Here is a 16,807-nt window from a genome sequence, read left to right as displayed (position 1 = left end):
ACACAGACAGGCTATACCTTGTGAAGCATCCTCTTGCTTCTGTGCACACAGCCTGTCAGCCTTGTTGACATGGGTGGGCGTGTCCCTCGCCTCCGGCTGCTTGGCGAAGTAGCGGCCCTCGTTGAAGACCTGCGGCAGGTTGGCAGTGTGGACCTGCCTGAGCTGCTCATAGTCATTAAGAGCGGCACTCAGGTCCCAGTTTTTACCTGTAAGCAGTGGTGGACACAAGTATAATACTCAAGTAAATACTCCTCCAAGTACTCAAAAGTGCAAATTACGAAGCCCCACCCCTGTGTACCTTTAAAACACAACTAAAACAATGGTTAAAAATGTCTCAAACATGTGACCATCGATACATTTAAAATCTTGGATATGTCAACATAGGCTTTAGATATTCTATTGGTTAGGCATTAGACTTTATAGTAGGTATTTTAGGTTGTTCGTTAGGCTTAAATTAGGTATGTATGTAAGTATTTTCTGTTTTTGCTTCTAGCAAAATTTACATGAGATCATGTTCAATTGCTTGAATTCTTGTACATGTATGACTGTTCATTAACGTGCACTGTCCGTAAATAAACGAATAAAGTAAAGTAAGTGAAGCACGATTTTCATACATTTTTCAAAAATAGTGAAAATAGCAGATTTACAAGCTGCGGGCTGCAACCGGCCATTTTCATTACATTTGAAATAAGGCCCAAGTGGTTAATTCATAATATTTTTTGTACGTTTCCGTCCCAAGAGTCCCTTCCTAGAAATGTAGTGGAGTCAAAAGTACAATATTTCTATTCAAAATGAGTAAAAGTCATCAGCTTGCAAAAAAATTGTTCTTCACCGGCACCCTGCTATAATATGTGTGCAACCACAAGCTAATGTCACGTTCCTGTGTTCATGAAACCTACAGTAAACATGCCTCAGAGATGACATCGCGTGAGGAGACTGCAATACTGTATGTACATTGTGCCTGAGAGAGAAACACACAGGCACAAACGTACATACAGTACACACACACCGACACACACACACACACGCGCGCACACAAACGCACGCACGGCTGTCTCCTCTGGGTGTCATCTCTCTGTGACAGAAATCCCTGCAGGTTTAGGAGACACCAGTCTGGGTCTTATTATAACTCCGAGGGCTGTCTCGCCATGCCATGGGATCGACACACCGTCTCCGAAGAGGCACACACCAAGCGACATCAAAAACATCTAGAGGGCACAGATGCAGTAATGTGTATGCTGGTGGTGTAATGTGAGCATGCGTGAGAGAGAGAGAGAGAGAGAGAGAGCGAGACAGAGAGAGAGAGAGACAGATTAATTGACTCCCCGTCTGCAGAGGAAGTTGTCCTCTATTCTCCAGCCCTCAAGAGGCATGGTCTTGGCAGTGTATGTGCACGTGAAACCTGGCACCACCAATCATACCCACTTAACCACGTCAGTCAATACAAAACCAATTCCTCCTCGTGTGTCTCACTTTGGTTGAGCTGGTCAAACATGAGAATACATTTTAGGGGTCCGTCTTACGGCCACCCAGCACCCTAATGCATGGTCTACATAACCTGTCCGACATTAGCCTCCAATCAATTAAGTGAGTAAAAAGCATTGTTTCGGCCTTCAGTGACGGGATTCCATCTCCGTTTAGCTTCCCGTTCGATTAAAAAGGGCTGATGTCGGCAAAAGCCACACGAATACTCATCTGTACCATATAGTATGTAAGTGCATTAGTTAGTCCATTATGGAAACATCGTACTGTACCTGCACTGAGCTCACAATTGATCCAAGTTTTCTCATTTCAAGATGAAAATGAACCCTATTCGCCGTGTGCATGGGAATGTTTCCAACACGGACAGCAGAAGTCATGCTAAAGCATTCATGTAAAATGAATTAAACTGAACTGTTCAACTGCAAGGGAAATTGGGGTTTATTCCGTAAACTGAGATTGTTAAATTAATCCATAAGGACGCATATACTAATGAGCCTTACAGGAAACGCCATTTCCTTCTTCTAAACACAAAAGAGATTATTAACAATATAAAAAAACCTTCCTCATTAAGAGTGGTGCCTCAGTGATGCATTGTTGACCTGTTCCAATATCCTGCCTCAATTAACTCAAAGCAAATCAAAACTATTTACTGGCTATGCTGTAGAGATTCAGTGCATAAATATGCCTCCAGGGGGCAGCACCGCATGAGCTGTCAGTGTCAACACACTTCTCAGCATGTCAGTGTCTCTGCTCCTCTCCCTCAGTCAGACCAGAGGGGCACAGAGCAGCCGACTGATGCTAGCCAGGCAGGCTAACGCCGGAAATAAGCAGCTATGATATTGACCGCTTGAATTGGATTGTCCAGGGCCATTCTCCCCAAGTGCTTTGTCTTGTTTAGGTGTGTTAGCCTGTCCAGAGTGCCCCTGTGGCTGAGTGCCAAAGGGAAACCACAAAATAGAGGCCAGATAGACAGAGACAGACGGAGAGAGCAAGACAGAATGCAAAAGAGAGAGACAGAGAGCTTGGGTGATTACCCAGTCCTATCACTCATTTATGCGGCCACCACCAGACAATGGGTGCAGAGTCAGAGAAAGAGCTCTCAGGACAGGCACAGACTATTTCCTGCATTGCTCACTCACACACTATGATGATTTCATACCCCAAACGCTGTTTCATACTCCTCAAAGGCTGTTTCATACTCCTCAAAGGCTGTTTCATACTCTCCACAGGCTGTTTCATACTCTCTAAAGGCTGTTTCATGCAGACTTTCTTAGTTTGAGAGCCTATTATTTTTGTCAGTCATCATCAGCAACAGACACTTCCGAGTATTAAACAGCCTTGATGCAAAGCTTATTGGGGCAGAAGTCTTCAGTGGTACACCTTTTTGTTCTGGTAAAAAGGATGACAATGCCCTATGGTAAACAATATTAGATCCGCACTCACAAAATCTAGAAAACGATGTAGAATTATTTCATTTATAACGTTTACACGACAGTTGGCCAGATGGGAAATCTAATGGAATCCACTTATTTATGATAAACATGTAATTGGATAAGACTGTATTAAATTGCAGATTTAGTGTACTTTTCGTAACTTGTGGGGAAAAAAGACCACAGCGCTGTTTGTATTAATCGTATAGCTAGTTCCATTGACCGTACGTATGGTCAGTTTTCTGTTGCTGTATGCACTTTTTGCTCTTCATCCGTCCCTTCCTGGGCGGGCAGGGTACTGTACATAAGCTGTGCGAGTGCCAGTAGCTCGCCACTCCTCAATGAGTTCCATTGAATGGGCACAAAGCTCTCCATGGGGAGTGCACTCGTAAAGCTGTCACACTAGCCTCTAAATCAGCGGGCTGGCTCACTGCTGCAGGCCTCTCCTCTCCTCTCCCCTCCTGTCCACAGGGAGCAGCTAATAATATTGTTAATTCCCACCGATCGTAGCCGAGATAGAAGATGTCTTATAGCAGTGGTTCCCAAATCATGGGTCGGGACTCCATTTTGGGGTCATGGAATCATTATTATTTTTAAAAGATTAAAAAAGACTTTTTCCATAAATGTAAAAAAGTTTAAGAAATAGCCGATCTACAAGCTCACAACACATTGTGATGCAACGCGTTGTGAGCTTATAGATCGGCTATAGTGTCTAGTCTTGAATGCACACATGCCAGTAAACGTGTGTCCTACCTTCCAGCAGGTCTCTAGCCAGACCCGGTTCCGCCCCTGTGGACCGAACAAAGTCTGACAGGACCGCGTCCATGTCCAGAGTCATGTGATCATGTGTGTGTGCTGCCCAGGGTGCAGCGGTGGCCTTGGTGGACGCCAGCCTTCACGTTCTCATCTGGAGAGACAGACAGACAGACAGACACGGCAGGATAAACAAAGGACAGAAACGGGTCAGTGACGTCAGTAACAGACTGGCAGCTATCAGTTGATCACTCACGAACCCTTGCCAGAAAAAATAAAAGAAGAATAGTCACTGGATGTGATCTTTCTTTTGCCGCCTCGTCAACGGCCTCTGCCTGGCACCTACTGATTTGTAATGCTTCGTCACGGTGCTTTGTGAAGCGCGGTCCCACTCCCACTCCCACACACCGTTCCTCATAGCTCTCACCAGTGGTCATAACATTATATCAAAAGTTCCCAAAGACGGAGTATCAACAGTAAGGCCTTATCCAGGACACACCTGCCTGGCCCGGCGGTCTCTGGCCCACAGCCTGTGCTGCTCATGACAACATTAACCGCTTCCTGCTGTCCCGGGGTCAACCAAGGGTTGCTTGCTGGGTGTGATCCAGCATCATCGCCCCCACATCAGCACTCTGGGCTAGCTGATGGAGGTGTGTGTTTGTGTGTGTGTGAGTGAGGAAGGATGAGTCATTGTTGTTTGGTCAGCAGAGTGTGATGTTCTGGAGGCTTTTTTGTGTGTGTCCCACTCCGCCCCCCCCCCCCTCCTCCCTAGCTACACAACATGTTTACATCATGACTACGCCACGCCGGGGCTCTGATGATCAACAACACACACATTCCATGCCTGCAAGGTCACATACAGTACCACTGTTTCTCAACCAGTGGTTCACAGACCACTAGTGGTCCATGGCATAATTACAGGTGGTCCATGGGAAAACCTTTTTTAAATTATTTTTTAAAAAGGTACAAATATATTGTACCCGTTGAATATATAAAAAAATATGTTTAAATAATATGAGTTACTGAGTCCGTCAAATTTAAGAAAACACATAGTTTTTTTAGGCTTGAAATGAAATAACGACTGTTAAGGGCTTGATGTACTTTATTTATACTTAATAAAAACTCCTTCTTATATTCTAAATATGATTTTTGTGGGGGAAAGTAGGGTGGGGTGGTCCTTGAGGATTGTTCAAAATATGCTGGTGGTCCAGAGAGATCAAATAAAGGAACCACTGTCAACACTTTCACTGTGACACACACACACACACACACACACACACACACACACACACACACACACACACACACACACACACACACACACACACACACACACACACACACACACACACACACACACACACACACACACACACACACACACACACACACAGCCTGGCGTCTGCTGTGGGAGCATATGCATACTTTCCTCTCCACGTGGGGCTGTGTGTGGGCGTTGGAGAAGAGTGCATAGCATCGTCAGCGGAGAAAACAAACACCCACAGGTTCATTGACATTCTGTGGTTTTAGATGCGTGCGTGTAACGTGTTGAACTCAGGAGGAGCGCTCGTTTTGGTTCGCTCAACATCCTGCGTACATGCAAGCAATATTTTACAATAAATACATGACTTTTTAACCACTTAACCCTACAGGATATATACTTCATTGACCGGAGTCCCCCAGGGTTCTACACTAGGTCCCCTCCTTTACAAATTCACAACGCGTTGTGATGCGTTTTGAGCTTGTAGATCAGCTATTTTCACAGAATGTTCATCCCAGAATAGGGACACTAGGCTAGGTAGGGTTCATGTGGGTAAATCACTTAACAAGGCAAGCGTGCCGACGGTTAGGTGAGGCCATGAGACCCGCCTGAGCGAATCGCCAGGCGAGCGATCACCCGTGGCGAGCAGCCCATGGCCTCACACACAACGACGAGCGCACCGGCCTAGTTGTCAAGCCGCGGTAGACCAAAGCGGTTCTTACGTGAACCAAAAGGAGCACTCCCTGCTGGGTGGGAACAGCTTACAGACATCTCTTAGAACATTGGTTCTTAAAGTGGGGTATGGGGACCCCCAGGGGGCCTTCGGGGGTACCAGGGGGTCCCCAGCATAATTAGTTAATATCACAATCATTTTGACCACTTTAATCATATATTACACTTTGGCTATTAAAAAATAGCAGATATACAAGCTCATAGAACTTGTAGATCTGCTATTTTTTAAAATTTTTAACACAAATCTAAAAAAAACGTTTTCAGATGGGGGTCCGCAGCCAAATAGGTATCAATTTGGGGGTCCTTGACTTGAAAAAGTTTGAGAAGCACAGTTTTAGAATGACCATAAGCTGTTGTCCCACAGTCCCACCTGACACCGCAGTGTGTTAGTCGTCTGTCTGTCATGTTTAACCATTTCTCATAGATGGGCATTGATGGTAACAGCATGAACAGGACAGGGTGAAAGTTAACTACTGGATGGCAGAGTCCCAAAAGCCTTTGAAATTTCCCCTCATAGAGGAGTCTAAACGTTATTGTGTGTTGCATTATTGTGGAGCCCCATCTAAAAAAGAAGTCACTCTCAAGAAGGCTGGTACAGTAAAATCATCAGTGTTTATAAAGAGAATAGAATAAAGCCTGCGCACTCATGCTCCAGTTTATTGACGACGTTTGGAGCCAAGGCTCTTCGTCAGGTCAAAACTCTGAGTGCGCGGGCTTTATTCTATCCTTCATGATCCCTTCTAACCCAGCACCTCAAATAAGGGATGTGTGGTGAGCACTGCTCACCGCACTGTGAGCAATGCCTTGGCATCAGAGAGAAAATGTTCAAGACCCAGCAACTTTTGTCTTCATCATATGCATTATTTATGAGCCAAAGCTGCACTTAAGCTGTAGTTTTTGCCGACCTAGTTACTGCCAGCCATTTGCATTGTGTTGCATGCGTTGTGTATCACGGAGCATTTGAGAGAGCCTCAGACATGGTGGTAGGTGGAGGAAACACAGAGCAGTTCATCCTCATTTATACTCCATTGATTCAATGCGTTGTTAGCTTGAAAATCGGTTCTTGTTGGAAAGTGTCACCGTCATGCAACGTTGTATAAATCTGGCTTGAGGTGTAGCCAATCAGACGACCACAATTATACAGGGCTCTACAATGTCACATGTAACTCACAGAGTGACACCAAATAGTATTTTAACCGTTAACATTTTAACTATTTTATTTCTTAACCACAGGAACCGTAGCATTCCTATTCTGGGCATGTCATAACAGGCTAAGATTTTGAGACAACACGTCACTCACGCGTTGTGAGCTTGTAGATCGCAAACAGATTTGTTGTAGAGGGAAAAAAGGAGGTGATCAAGTACAGAACCTCTGGGGGACCCCGGTCAACAGATTAAATAGGGTTGAAGTGATTAACTGTAACTTGATGTTTATAACATCAAAACAAAAACAACATACGTATTTACATCTTAATGACACAGCTTCAATTTAGGGAGATATACTGTATGTCAGTCTATAAGCCAATCTCTGCTCTTTGTAGGACGGTGGTGATAATACAAGCGCATCATTAAGCTCTCCCCTGGGGAGGACGCTTAACTACGAAGAGAATAATAGGTGGTTCACAAAGTGTGAATCATGATATTGCTTTGTAGAGCAAAAAGCGGTGACTAGCGCTGGGGAAAGAGACATTGAAATAGCTGAATGTTATAAATCATGACCTCACAGGTTCCCCTGAGAACTCCTGTGGGAGGTCATTATGACTCAAGACTCATCCTACACACCATTTCTCTTTGTCTGATCCAGCTCAATGTGGGCCAAAGAATCGTAGTACTGTCCAACTAGCGTGGTTTATAATACAAATATTAATATGAATAATAATAATAATAATAATAATAATAATAATACATAACTAATAAAAGCATGTAGAGTATAATCAGAATATTTTGTACAATCGTTCAGGTTAAGTTAACCAGAAACAGAAAACCAATCCAGGCAAAAGAGGCCTATGTTTTGTTTTTTAATCCAACTTTGTAGCTATCAGTCAGCAACAACAAGAAATGGTTCTACTAACAAAAATTCACAGAGGAGATTGTGTGCATATCTTGTATCTGTATTTAGGCCAGGTGCTGGACATCAAGAATAGAAACAAGGAGAAGAAGGTAAAACATCCGCACAATGGTTTAAAGCTCCAAAACATATTTTAAAAATTGGCAAACGTTTCAACCTTATAGGTCTTCATCAGGCAAATATGGTGGATATATTTGCCTGATGAAGACCTATAAGGTCTAAACGTTGCGGCATTAAGTAAAATACGTTTTGGGAGCTTTAAACCAGTGTGCGGATGTTTTACCTTCTTCTCCTCTACTAACTATAATGCAATTTAATTTTGTGTTTAATGTTCATGGAAGGGAAACGTGTTGAACATACTTTCTGTATTTTCACTGAGGGTTGTTGAGCAGCCATCTGACGGCCATGGTACTGTCAGTGTCACACACACACACGCACCAGGCTAGTCCATGTCCTCAGAGGCCGTGGGGAGACGAGGAACACACTGGGTATGCAGAGAGCCCTGAAACACAGACACAAGACATACAGTATTAAGACTTGGAAGCATCCATGCACATTAAAAGCCACTCTCCACTACAGTGCAAGAAGTTGAAACATTTAGAAATTTGGACTAGTATGGCTTGGCTGGTACTGTAACAAGGCAACCAGCCTTGTTTGCATAGCTCTATCAGCAACTCCGGATATTATCTTAAAGCCATTTATGATTCAACATTGTAAACGTCAACCTTGGATGGATGGAATTTATGGATTTAATTCACTCTTCTTGAGTCAAAGAAAAAATAATAATACATGTTTTTATAAGACCAAAAAGGAGACTAAGAGCTCCTCTAGTATCTAATCTTCCATGTGATCTAACATTTTGACCGAATTAGACTACAAATCTGCAATGCTATGTATTGCCCACAACTGTGATGCTAGCATTTTGCTAAGATGATGAAATGCTTCAAACGCAATGCAAGCACTGTAACTTGACAAGTCACAGGGATTGGTAATTAATCAAGTGAAAGTTTGCTTTCTAAAGCTCCTTTCACTTTCACCGTAGTCTCAGCTTCGAGGTGCAGGTGTACTGCATGTAACTGTGCTGTCATGGGCAGGGAAAGTGCAGTGCTAGCGTCATGGTCTTGGCTGTGTTACGCAAGAGAGTGCCAACAAAATGCTGATGCCAGTGAAGGTAGGTCATGGTTATTTGACGTGTGTCATTTCCACACAGTCAAAAAAAATATTCCATCGTTTGTACAAAGTACAAATTTTGTTTCATAAACCAACGTGTGAAAACGTGGAAGGAGCTGTAGATAAAATGAGATATGTTTATAGAGTAGGTGAGGGCATACATGGAGATGATGAGGGCTGGTGGAAACTTAGCAAACATATGGTGGCTGACCTCCGCACCGGGCCACACCTCTCACTGCACCCATTTCAACATAACACTGAGAACTGCCGAGGAGCAAGTGTCAAAGCCCTTATAAATGGAGACTGAAATATCTTGCAGTGCCGTGCATAATTCACAGGAACACCAAAGGGGTTCAAATACCGTTTACCCCATTGCTATATGGATGAGCTTTGAACACAGCAGCAAAAAGTGTGAAAGTAGACAGAGCTCTCACTTAAAAAGAATAGAGTTATGACTGAAACTTAGACAATTAGCCAATAGATGTTTGCAGTTCTCTTCTAGAACATAGTAGATAGGCCTAACCCCAAGCTGAAACTCTCCTGGAAAAGGAGTCTTTAATGTAACCAACAACTTAAATAGGGTGTGAGATGTCTTTTTATTTGAATACTTACAATTATTTGAATACTTCTTGTTTGAATGTTGATGTCTGTTTGAGGGGTGCTGGTAAAGTAAAATAATGTGGAAAACACATACTCTGTACACTACACTTCCTCATTTAACCAATCATGCCCCACCTGTCCCAGGCCTCCGCCCATTGATATAACACCTCAGGACAGTCACAGCACAGGTGAGGTTTAAACAAGCTCAGGCACATAGAGTTCTTCTTTTTTTTCCTGTTTGTTTTGTGAGTGTGTTTCTTTTTTTTACAGCAGTGATTTCTGTGATTTACAGTGCAGACCAAATGGACAAAGTTGGAACAGAAAAATACAAGGTTTCACCAAGATAGAGGAAAATAAACAAAAGCACAAACAAACACATACATAAACTCAAATCCACGTTTCCAGGCTATGTCCTTTAAATTTGGAGGACTCTGCAGGACACAGCATTCTGACATGTATGCAAACAAGGTGTCCGCTACTCTCAAAACCGATGCTACTCTAAAAAGCAGCTTTGTCGCGTTCCAGCTGCTATACAGACTGCCGAAACTGATTGCAGCCGCTCTAGACAATGCTTGTGATTTCACCAGATGCATCTCAGATGCCTTTTATAAGTGTCCCATACAGGAATGGTAATGCGTAGCAGATGAGAGGTGACAAACAATTCAATTTATTGTATTTAATAAATATATGTTGTTGTTATAATTTAATTGAATGACTAAAGTGTATGTATTTAATCTGTATGGTAGAGTACGTTTATACACATGGGGCACCTTTATTGTAGTTCGGACATCGTTGCAATTACCTCTCTCCGTCGGGAGAGAGACAACGGACATAAAGCGGTACGGTACATATTGTAGCTTTAATGTCAAACATTGCTAAAATGTATTAAACGTGTGTTTGTGTACAACAATGGCCCAATTGGAAACAAATAAAGACAATGTAATTAGGGCGTTCCCCTGTGACAATGAGTCAAAGACACATGACACAACACACAGAAGTACTCCCTTACATTCTGCTCTATACTTAATAAACTTGACCGAGTCAGCGCTGCACTTGTTCCGCCCTTTTTAATCACTCTACACCAAAACTCAGCTAAAATAGGAAATCTACAGGCTCACAACGTGTGCTTGTAGATGTGCTGCCTATTTTCGTCGAATGTTCCCCCAGAATAGGGATGCTAGGGTTCAAGTTGTTAGATGTGCTGTAAACAAAGACTGGCCGCCTACAATGGATACAACAAAAACAGTATCAGACAGTAGTCTAGTCAGATTGTATATCATACTACCTTGTAAACAGAACAACTGTCATATGAGTACTGTGGTCAGTTGTTGCTGCTCTATCTTACTGTCCTTTTTCAAGTGGCTTCTTGAAAGCCAGGAAGACGCGCACACTCACGTGCACGCGCACGCACACGCACACGCACACGCACACACACACACACGTGCACACACACGTGTGCACACACACACACACACACACCATTGTGTACAAACCATGCTCCATTGACCTCAGAGCACTCTGCCTGCAGCCCCTTCATATTTACGAGAGCATGTTTGTAGGCAGTAAAACAGAGCGACAGAGAGAGAGGCCCTGGCTCTTAATCATCCGACTACACAAACACCGCTCCCCGACCCACTGTCCTTTCTTGCAGCATCACAACAGCCTTTGTCCACAGACACTGCAGGCCTTCAGTGTGGATTGCTGGGGCCTCGTGTATAAATAACTTGACCTCCTCCATGATATTTCTTCACGTCATGAACATGATCATTTCAAATTACATTATTGACAAATGAAAGTTATGTTGATGAGATTATTGCAATAATTGAGTGAGTCATTGTAACTTTAGTTTTTTTTATAAATCACATTCACAGCCAAATCACAGCTTCGGATTTGGAATTGGATGCACTTGGAGGTACTGTAACTGGGCCTTGTGTAAATGCATGCTCCCTGAGAAACTACTGTATCTGGTCTACCCAACTGAGAGTTGAATTTCATTGAAATTCACATATTCTGGGACTCATAAGGAACTTAATGGTTTCATGACATTCAGTTTTAAAACACATTAAAAGTATTTATCATGGTCCTTCAAATGTGTATTAAAAGTTTTAACTGAAAAATCTACTCCAGTGATCCATGGCAGGATTTTTTCTCTCTGATTTCTAAAGCCTTTTCAACTGCAATGAAAAAATAAATCTTTGCCTGCGGGTGTCACTGTTGAGGGATTTTGACTGTCAATCATCGCCTCTACTCCCCCCCCCCCCCCCCCCCCCCCAAAGGAATGTATAGGAGAGGGGAGGGGCAGAGAGGAGAGGGGGCGGGATTAATCGACTGTGACCTCAAAGTCCAGGGGCCAATCACAGATTACTTTTCAGCCTAATTATTCAGAAAACCCCAGACCACAGAAAATCCACTGAATGTTCAAAGTTCATAAACCCCCCCAAAAAACGTAAAAAATTAAAATGAATGTCATAGAACCTTTAAAGGTAAGAGCTCTTTCCATCAGGTGAATGGAGTCTAAAATGTGATGTGTATTAAAAAAAAAGTTTTAACCAACATCATATTGGCAGGCATACAGCCAACACAGACTTTAACCAAATCCTACAGCCAAATCCTATCAGACATTATAAATCTGACTAGGCCATCATCAGTGACAAACCCTACACACGCTTTATGTTTGCACGTGATGGATATGGGGAATCACAACCAGTGTTGCCATGTCTGCTTATTATAAGCGACTTTGGGCTTGTTTTTCTGTAAAGTTGCTTGTAAATATTGGTAGTTTTCTAAAGTGTAGTTGGTTATTTGGGCTTGCTTCCTAATGTTATTTAAATCAGTGGTTCTCAAACATTTTCATGTCAAGGACCCCCAAAGTAATATGTATTTGTAGTAAAAGTAAAAGTAAAATGTTCCAAAATATTACGCTTTTTTCACCATTTCTTTTTTAAATAGCAGATCTACCCGCTCACAAAGTGTCACATCGTGTTGTGAGCTTGTAGATTGGCTATTTTCAAAAAAATCAAATAGCCGATGTATATAGGTTTAAAGTGCTCTTGGCCTAGGTCGATTCTCTTGGGCTTGTTTTCATAAACCTGGTTGCTTATTTTCTCTCACGAAATCTGGCAACACTGATCACAACTTGCAGACCTATAACACAGAGAACCCCAGGAGTAAGCCTTTATGAGAGCTCTTGGAGTTATCACCTGTTCAGTGAAAATGTCAAATGAAAGGGTATCCTGGGGAGAAACTTGCTGTAAAATTTGTCCAGATGAATAAAGAAAACCATCACGTAAAACATGCATGTTATCTGCATGTTAAAAGCTGCTAAAGCGCAAAGTATTCTTCTGCTTGAATTGTCTCAGACATCGTGTAATGATCAAGCACTAATCCTGCCTCAACACATATTAGATCCCATCGTTACATCTAGCAGTTTGTTCAGGTGTGTGACGTACAGTAAATGCAGTGGACTCCTCGTAGAAGAATATGATGATAACGTCAGGAATGTCCCACCACAGCTGAGACTACGGTATACAGAAGCCAGCTGCAGCACTTGATTGGACACCTATGCTTAGCGTTAGCACGGCTATGGCGTTCCTCCCTTTCCCCCCCATGTAAAGTCCTGATACATTTTATGGAACAACGCAGCTCCTTTGCTGAGCGCTGTACTTTAAGTAGCCAGTCAGCTCTATACATCTAGAGGTTAGTCAGGGTTATCTCGCGATCCCCACGTCCCACTGCAGACATAATATGTCAAATTAACTTTGTAAACGCTGTTCTGTTCTTTCTTGTTTTCATCATATTATGAGGAAAACAAGAAAGAACAGAACAGCGTTTATGACGTTAATTTGTCTGTGTTGATCACCGTGTTATAGGAGTCTTCATGAGCTGGTCGTAAATATCAGTGTAAATATGGGTGCAAATGAAATGTCTAAAGGAGGGTGTATTTTCTCTATGCAAAAAACAACGTTCAATTCACAAATGTGCGGATCACAGTTGTTCCTCATTTTTGCCTTAAGGTCAGAGGTGCGTTCATGTGGAAGATTATTTGCATTGCTCCACGCCCCCATTTAAGACCATAAAGCTGTTTACACTGAAAATATGGGTGTAAACAGCTTAGTGAATCGGGCCCATTGTATTTTGGAAGCCAGAAACAGGTGCATGACAGCCAAATTTACAAAAATATCAATCGATCTCTATTGTAAAATGGGTAACAATTTCACAGTGCACACTGCCACGGTTTCACTACTCCCCCCCTAAGAGTATACGTTTCTTGCGCCATTTGATCTGATCATACTGTCCACTCAGTGGCCGCTGTGACGAGTTGACACAGTGAATCATATTTGTTATTCGCCGAGTGGAAATCTGGGTAGTTTTCCACTAATACAGTACATGCAGGTCATTCATATGTAGCAACATTTTCCACTGTGCACATGCTTCCATTGCACCGTGGTCTACTTGTCGCTGAGACAATTGTTTCCACAGAGAGCTGTGGGGTGCCTGCACGTCAAAGAAAGAAGTACAATACTGTAATGTAGGTGGGAGGTGCAGCCCGGTCGTGGAAATCACATTTCATTTGATTTCAGCAGAAGTCAAATGAAATGTGATTTCCACGACCGGGGTGGTTTATCAGGCTACAACTACAGGCTAAAAACAAGTACCTTCTACTCTCTGATTCATGCCTCCATTACCAGAAAAGGGTCTGGTGAAAAGAGTTATCAATTTATGGCTGGCGAAAGAGCATGCAAGGCTTTGCATGTTGTAATGTACATAAGCAACAACTAGCACAGAAAAGTGTGTTTATATTTCCTTGCATGCATAGAACTAAACCTTGTTAGTATTCAAATGCACTCTACTCAGAGAAGTGTATACCAGCACACACTTGAGTGCACCACTTGGAGTGGGTACTTTAACTGCCAGCCATCATGAAGTATTATTGTTTTAAACCTCTTAAAGGGAACAGGCTGTTGATGCATTTATCAGTCTATAGAAACAATAATTATGATACAACCCATGTTGACATAGAAAATCCCCTATTCTGTCCATTTCATCCATTTTCTGTGTTCCTATAATTCTCATGATGCATTTCCCATGCCAGCACTCTAGCCCGGGTCTATAGTCCATTATTAGACTCAACTTACAAATCTCTAAACCAGCCATTCCCAACCTGTGGTTAACCTAGTTTTGGTCAAAATCTTTAAGTAGCAAAAATTGTGTTTTGAAGATAAATGGTGTGAAATGTAGTTGGACGGAAATGGGCCATTTTGATTGACCTATTGACTGAAATGTAAAATGGGTTGGCATAGGACCACCACAATGCCTATTTGAGTGGCTTCCAGCATGCACAAGACATTTTGCGCTGATCGGGCTTGCAGTTTGGAAGATTAGCCAAATATTTTTTCACACACACACACACACACACACACACACACACACACACACACACACACACACACACACACACACACACACACACACACACACACACACACACACACACACACACACACACACACACACACACACACACACACACACACACACACACACACACACACACACACCCTGCTGGGAGATCAAATAAAAAAACAAGACAAAAAAAAAGGAACAGTGTAAAAAAGCTAGATTCAATATTTCAGTGGAACATCAAATGTCACAAACATGTCCTGCTACTCAGGCACGCCAAGGACAGATAGAGAGGAGAGACATGCGAGCACAGGAGGGGGTTCGTTACGCAGAGTGCCAACAATACTTGATGTCAGCCCTGGTACCATTTCCAAGCTTAGGAACAAGTTCCGTGAGACTGATGAAGTCAAAGACAGAACACGAAGTGGCCGTCCCAGGAAGACAACACCCCACACTGAGGAACCATAGGCTTTCTTCCAGAGATTTACAAGTAAGATTTGCACAACGGTAGCCTACCACAGACAGATCTCTATCAAAGTTGCAGGACCCATACTCAGGTGCAGTCACACACCTGTGACTGGCAGGTCACTCAAAATGAGAGCGCATACAATACCAACAGAAGCACATTGGGGGATTTTGGCAAATTTTTGGAGGGAGCTACCCACACTTTAGCTGTGTTGCTCATTCCATGATTGCACGATACTTACAAGTTATACCTTGTTGTAAAGGTCACTAAACAATGATAACAACAATATAAAATACAATACTAATTGGTATTATTGAAGGGGAGAAATAATTGCGACTGAAGTTACGTTTCCGAACCTTTTTTGAGGAGTGTTATGTGTGAACAAAATGGGAGGCATATGTGTTGTACAAGATTATGTAGATTAGCTAATCGACTGTTCATTGCTAATCTGTGTTCTGGGCGTGACTCACCCGTTATAAAAAGGGAGGCTCAGTTTGGCTTGGGCTATCGATCTTGCAAGCTATAACAAGGCTAATGGCTAATGCATGTTTTGTAATAATCAAAATCTACAAAGTAACTAGTAAATAAGTTTTCAAATAGTTGTAGTGGAGTAAAAGTACAATATTTGCCTCTGAGATGTAGTGGAGTAGAAGTACATTTTGTAGTATTGAAAATTGGAAATACTCCAGTAAAGTAAAAAATACCTAAACTTTGCACTTAAGTACAGTACTTGAGTTCATGTACTTGGTTACATTCGACCACTGACAGGGAGTCAGTCACAAAGGAGAGGAGTTCAGATTTTACTGTACAACCACACAGCTAGTCTAAGCGACTGTCAGTCAGTCCGAATTTGTCAAGTGCAAACCAACCACTGGTCGAGCGTAGTCACCGTGCATCAATTCCTCATACATTCTGTGATCCATTAGCCATAGTCATAGTCTATTCAGTTAAGGAGCCGGCTCTAATGCTTGTTGCCATGTAATCCTGTGCGATAACACAGCTGTGCTCATCATGCAAGTCTCATCTGTGGACGTCTGATCATAAAGGGGCGTGGCAAGCAGCTAATTGTTTTTCTATTGCTTTAAGCTGCCATAAAATATGCAGTCTTTCTGTTTAGCAGCTGAGGAAGTCTCTCTGCAGATGCACAATGCCATATGTGGCAATAAGGATTCAATGCAATATTAAACAAAGTTTATGAATAAGTCAGTAGATCTCTGCACTTTAATCATTTCCAATCTGCACTTGTCCACCTCCACGGCTCCAAAGGATCACAGACAGCACTGCCACCAGACATCAATACTGAAGAAACATGAGCCAAATAAACAAAACGCCAGCTGGAGACCTACCCGCCAATGGTCACACAGAAGACGACGTCTGCGAAAGACAAAGTAGGACAGGCTAAACTCAAGGAGCCTGATCCATCCTCGGCTGGAACAAAATAGTTG

At 42.6% G+C, this 16,807-nt stretch overlaps 1 protein-coding gene across 2 annotated transcripts in view; it reads right to left on the bottom strand.

Moving 5' to 3' along the window:
- The window catches only part of otud7a (OTU deubiquitinase 7A), a 59,437-nt gene that overhangs the window by 26,280 nt on the left and 16,350 nt on the right, over positions 1 to 16,807 (bottom strand). For both annotated transcript variants that reach the window (XM_080438792.1, XM_080438793.1), the window contains exons 2-4: positions 8,087 to 8,228; positions 3,666 to 3,819; positions 18 to 206 (exon numbers count right to left, since the gene is read on the bottom strand). In XM_080438792.1, coding sequence (XP_080294918.1) covers positions 18 to 206; positions 3,666 to 3,750 — 274 coding nt within the window. In that variant the 5' untranslated portion in view covers positions 3,751 to 3,819; positions 8,087 to 8,228. The remainder of the gene's footprint in view (positions 1 to 17; positions 207 to 3,665; positions 3,820 to 8,086; positions 8,229 to 16,807) is intronic.

Source organism: Gymnoscopelus braueri (assembly GCF_963280865.1).
Source record: "Gymnoscopelus braueri genome assembly, chromosome: 9".
In the NCBI taxonomy this organism is placed as follows: domain Eukaryota; kingdom Metazoa; phylum Chordata; class Actinopteri; order Myctophiformes; family Myctophidae; genus Gymnoscopelus; species Gymnoscopelus braueri.
Note: the sequence above shows the minus strand (reverse complement) of the source record. Positions and strands in the feature narration are given on the sequence as shown.